The 6,127-nt window shown below is 33.3% G+C and overlaps 1 protein-coding gene across 4 annotated transcripts in view; it reads right to left on the bottom strand.

Moving 5' to 3' along the window:
* The window catches only part of CARF (calcium responsive transcription factor), a 50,324-nt gene that overhangs the window by 2,837 nt on the left and 41,360 nt on the right, over positions 1-6,127 (bottom strand). For all 4 annotated transcript variants that reach the window (XM_015561103.1, XM_015561104.1, XM_015561102.1 and 1 more), the window contains 2 exons: positions 5,148-5,327; positions 2,822-2,850 (listed from right to left, as the gene is read on the bottom strand). In XM_015561103.1, the coding sequence (XP_015416589.1) occupies positions 5,227-5,327 (101 nt within the window). In that variant the 3' untranslated portion in view covers positions 2,822-2,850; positions 5,148-5,226. The remainder of the gene's footprint in view (positions 1-2,821; positions 2,851-5,147; positions 5,328-6,127) is intronic.

Here is a 6,127-nt window from a genome sequence, read left to right as displayed (position 1 = left end):
CGAACCTGGGCCCCTTAAGTCCGCAGGCCGACGCTCCATCCACTGAGCCAAACCGGTCAGGGCCTAAGTGCTCTTTAATACTTACTCCATGTGCTGTCCCCTAATGATCTCAAGCACACCTAGAGTTTTAACTCCAACCTACAAACAAATGACCAACATATTTCTATCCCCAGCCCAGATATCTTCTCTGATTTCTAGATGTATTTATTCCATTATTTCTTTGGTCACTTTTAAATTAAAATAAAACTATAGCCCTAGCTGGTTTAGCTTAGTGGATAGTGCATCGGCCTGCGGACTGAAGGGTCCCAGGTTTGATTTTGGCCAAGGGCATGTACCTCGGTTGCAGGCACACCCCCTATAGGGGCTGTGCAGGAGACAGCCAATCAATGTTTCTCTCTCATTGATGTTTCTAGCTCTCTATCCTTCTCCCTTCCTCCCTGTAAAAAATCAATAAAATATATCTTTTAAAAAACTTACCAAATTGTACACTTTAAATATGTGTTTATTATATTTCAATTATACCTCAGAAAAGATATTTAAATTAAAAACTGCCGGTATCTGCCTCCCCCTTTTCCCTCTGGTTTTAGAATTCATTTTTTATGAAGATATAATTAACATAAAACATTGTCTGAGTTTAAGGTATATAATATACTGATTTTTTAATTTATGTATCACTAGAGGCCCAGTGCATGAATTTGTGCACCAGTGGGGTCCCTTGGCCTGGCCGGCTCTGACATCCCAGGAGGGGTCCCAGATTGCGAAAGGGTGCAGGCCAGGCAGAGGGACCCCACCAGTGCACGATCAGGGCCAGGGAGAGACGCGGGAGGTTGGCCAGCTGGGGAGGGACTGCAGGAGGACTCCAGGGCGTGTCTGGCCCTTCTCGCTCAGTCCCGATTGGCCGGAGCCCAGCAGCAAGCTAACCTACTGGTTGGAGCATCTGCCCCCTATCATTAGCAATTACACTTTGATTGGCTGAATGGCTGACTGAACACTTAACATATTAGGCTTTTATTATATAGGACAATATGATTACCATCATAGTTAGTGAATACCTCTGTCTCATCACATAATTTTTTTTCGTAGTGAGAACAATTAATATCTAGTCTCTGAACAGCTTTGAAAGTTATAGCACAGTATTGTTGACTATAATCACTGTGCCGTACATTAGATCTTCAGGAGTTTGGTTGTAAGCTTGTACCCTTAGACAACATCTCTCCTGCAATCTTACACCCATATCACATTCTCAAAGGTTTTCCATATTAACCATACAATTTATTAATTTTTCTCAAGAATCAGTTCAGGATTCATTAATAAGTGAGTTTTTTTTTAAATTCTGGTTTTATTCCTGAAGTTTTAACAATTCACTCAATAACAAATATTTTTATTATTTAAAAACAGAATTCATAGTTAATATATATGTGGCAAAATACTAAGGCTTTGCCATTACAACTATGTTAATTAAGTAGAAATGCAGGTATTTAGAATCAAAACAATACACCATTTAAAATGTCTAAAGCCTAAATCAGCTGATGAAAAAGAGTAAACCTTCTGGAGGGAGAAAGATTTTCTATGATCCTGAAAAATAGGCAGAGTGGAATCATGGGGAGATAAAAGCATACAGGGGAAAATTAATGCTACCTCCTTTTTAAATAGCATACTCTGTCATTACTCAAAAAATATAATGTTATACTTGAGAATGTCACAGCACCAAAATGTGGGGAAAAGGAATTACTAATGCCTTACTTTGCACATTGTTTTAAAATGTTGATGGTTGGCTGAGCTGAGAGTAATATATATATATATAAAATCTCCCCAGATATATGTATATAAAATCTCCCCAAATGTAATGATAACAGTTATCACTGGTAGTTATGCTTAAAAACTTTCAGATTCCAAATTGAACATAAATCTACTACCAAAATTCTCAGATATTAAAGTATTTATTCAGCAGCTTCAAAATGAACAAAACCACCACTATCCCCAAAGTATAAAAAGAAAACTAACAAGTTTAAGAAAAAAAGCACAGCATTTTAATGAAAAAATTACATTATAACAAGGACACTATACATTAAGTTACTATATACATATATATATACACACACACTTTTAAAACTTTTTTAAAAAATCCTGGCACAAATTAAATGACAACTTTCTCATACTCACATGATTAAGTATGTCTTTGACAGAATATAAAGATGAAATACAAGCTGATGAACCTCAAAATTAGAAACTTTAATGCAGGACCAGACCCCAAAATCTGATTTCCATTACTTTTGTAACTTTTAGAAAATATTTACCTGGTATAAGCATACACATTTTTTTCTTTTAAGTAAGTTAACTGCTTACATAGAAAATCAGTGTTTAGGAAAATGCCCACCATAGCTGTGTTTATCTATAATTCATTGTAGTGTATATAAAGTTCACTTGGAGACTTGGGACATAAAAACTACAATGAAGAAACAAGCTCATCTGTAATTATGAATTTCTAAGTGCTTATTCTGAATGTCCAACTTACTACTTCAGATATTGGACCTTGTGATATACGACACAAAAGAGCATTTGTCCAACTTTGCTGTAGAGCTGTTAGGAGAATGCCAAATAAAGATACCGAAAATTTTATGCACTTGTATTCAACACCCTGCACATTTAAAAGATAACTGAATATTTAAAATATGTAAACATACTTTTAAAAAAGTGATACTAAGCACCTTTATAATACAATACTGATATATTGTGACTGAATATGCATTTAGAGGACAAATGAACTTTTTAAAACTAATTTAAAAACCATTTTTAAAGAGCTACTCATTGAAATACTTACATGAAAATATTGATAGTTCCAGTTTCTACCTAAAAACCAAAAGAGTATATAATTAGGAATTTAAACTTCCTTCATCCACTTTTCTTTTCTTTTGTTTTTTTGTTTGCGGGGAGAATGCACAGTAACTTTCTATCCTCATAATAAAAGAGAAAAAAAAACCAGTATCAGAAGAGACGTTCACAGCCCGGCCAGCATGGCTCAGTGGTTGAGCGCCAACCTATGAGCCAGGAGGTCACAGTTCCATTCTGGGTCAGGGCACATGCCTGGGTTGTGGGCTTGATCCCCAGTAGGGGGCATATAGGAGGCAGCCGACCAATGATTCTCTCTCGTCATTGATGTTTCAATCTCTCTCTCCCTCTCCCTCTCTCTCTGAAATCAATAACAATATTTTTTTTTAAAAAAAAGACATTCACAGAGAATAAAGTGAGAGAAATATTTCTAAACTATGTTTTGTTCTTGATTAACTCTGAATCCTTGGACATCTCTCATCCTCATCCAGAACTGACTAGAGTTTGTATCTTAACAAGCATTTCTCCTTAGCAACTCAACATCAAAAAATAAAGGAATGTTTCCAAAGAAATACAGTTCAATTGGTAAAATATTTAATAATAAATTATTATCATTAATGAAAGGTGAAGATTATATAAAATATTGCAAAAATGTTCCATAAAAAGTAGAAATAACAAATGAAAAAAAACACTACCTACAATGGAACACTAAACTATAAATTAATTTGGACTTATTCCCTTAGTACACATAGACTAAGAGAAATCTGGGTTCGAGGTAACTAACAGTTGTGTTTAACTAGCATAACATAACAGATCAGGCAGCCTATCTATAAATGCTGGTATCAAATATTTTCATTTATTAGGAAAATGATAAGTCTTATTAAAATTATATATGTAATTGAGTATTAATTTTGCATTAAATAGGGGTTTAAATAATAAATTTTATATTAAATAGGATACAAATCTAAACAGCAAGGAATTTTAAAATTCCACCCACTTCTAATATAACAGTGCTTTATACTTATACATGTTGTGAACCTGAAACTATTAAAGTGAATTAAAAATGGGAGATTGGACTTAGAAAAGGAAAGAAAATTCATATTCATATAAAGTATTATGGTTAAATTCCATATTATATTGCACATGCTTTAAGTGTTAAACATTAAAATCCATTTGAAAATCTTATTACTTTTAAATATATCCAGAGATGGTCTCTGAAGGAAACAAGTCTTTAAGTTGATTTCTTGATAGTTATAATTGACCTTACAGAAAACAGAAGCTTATATTGAATATTTGAAGTAAATATACTTACTCAACAAGCAAATATATATTACACATAAGTTGTTTTAGTTTTAATATAAACTAAATTTTAAACTATTAATATTTACCTTTCAGTACTATAAATTCTAATACCATCAATTCAGTAAAAACTTTGGCATAAAAAAATAAATACAACTCAAATCCTTTCCTAACCAGAGCTGAATCTTCAATATAAAATAGGAAGGAATCCTCTGCTGATATAAAAAAGTTCCCCAAATTATCTGTAAATACCATGGAATTCTATTATTCTTTCAGAATTCTTTCCATTTCTACATTTTTCTACCCATAGGTAGAGTTGTATTACAATACTGCATAAATCCATGTAATATACATTAATTTCTGTTGCTTATCTGACTAATTCAAGTTAAAATTCTCAGTACTTACCAAGATCCTATAAATTTCTACTAGATTACCATCAGTGTGCTATTGGTTTGAGTTACAAGTATAAAAATCAGAATGAAAGACGCTAAAATGCAACTATACACAGTTTCCACAGATGTGAGTGCTGGGCTTCGTGTTATGAAGTAAAATCTATTGTTTATTTTTCCAAATGAGAGACTACAAATCTTCTCTCACCTATCTGCCAATTTAAAACATTTCTTCACAACTTTAAAAGAGGGAATAAGTTCTTTTAGAAATTTTAAAAAGCATCACATACGCTCGCGCACGCGCAGACGCAGGCAGACGCACACACACACACACACGAAGTTTTTTGTTCTTTTTCATTTTTTAAGAGCCAAAATTAGGTATTTCCAGGGAATACGTTAGATAACTATTTGTGTTCAAGCTATATTACCATGGATAAGTTCAGATAGTCTTTTGAAATACTGGCCTTATCAGATACCCAAAAGCATAAAAATTATACAAAATAAGAAGTGTAAAATATCTCTTAAAGTAAAAATATAAAATTGGCAACAAATATCAGTTTTAAATAAAAGCTACTCATCAACCCAGTCTTCAGTCCACTTATCACATTGCTGAGGTTTGACAATATTCACCTTCTTTTCTATGACATCAGAGGTCACCAGAGTTGTACAGTTCAGAAAAGCTTCAACAATTTATGTAGCAGATAATTTCTTATAGTCCAAAATTTTTTTTTGCTTCCATAGACAAAGCTGGTTCTTTGGGTTCCTGTTTAACTTGGTTCACAGAAATGGTACCTTCTGGGTTTTCTTCAACTTTAAAACAAAAAATAAAAACCCTAAAGGTTAATATAATTTATAACACAGGGATCTTTAGAATTATACAAATTAGAAGCAAAGCATAAAACAATAGTTTGGAAAAAAGAACTAGGTAACTTAGAAAGGCAGTTGGTATATTTGAGAATTCAGTGCTTCTGACATCCTAATAGCCATTCATGTTACATTCCTTCAGTACGCTTCAAGTAATGAAAAAAGGAAGAGACAAGAAATCTATGAAGTTATTCTCCTCTAAAGGTACATTGACAAAAACGTAGTCCATAATGTGATAAAATTATAAGGAATAACTAATATTTAAACATAACTGTAAAAGCATCTGTGACTGAAAGAAGCCTCCCATTATTTCAAAATAACTTGTTTTGCAAACAGCAGGCATATGTATCATAAATTCACAAATGTGTTTCCATTGCCATATGGTTTTCACATGTAGTCATATATTAAGAAAATGTTCCCTCTCTAAAGAAACTTCACTATATAAGTAGAAAAAATACCACAACTTAAAACAATAGTTCTGCATGAGCTATGTGTTTGCTGATCTAAAATATTTCAGAATAGCCCTGGCTGGTGTTTCTCAGTGGCTAAAGCGTCAGCTTGCAGACTGAAGGGTCCCAGGTTCAATTTCAGTCAAGGATACATGGCCAGGTTGCAGGCCGATCCCCAGGAGATCAATTGAAAAATATCCTAGGGGGAGGATTAACACCCCTCCAAAAAAAGTAATATTTCAAATAAATTTAAAAGACAATAATTACTTTCTGGAAGGAACTACTTCACACTTTTCT

Source organism: Myotis davidii, unplaced genomic scaffold (assembly GCF_000327345.1).
Source record: "Myotis davidii unplaced genomic scaffold, ASM32734v1 scaffold394, whole genome shotgun sequence".
In the NCBI taxonomy this organism is placed as follows: domain Eukaryota; kingdom Metazoa; phylum Chordata; class Mammalia; order Chiroptera; family Vespertilionidae; genus Myotis; species Myotis davidii.
This window is presented reverse-complemented; position numbering and strand designations above follow the sequence as displayed.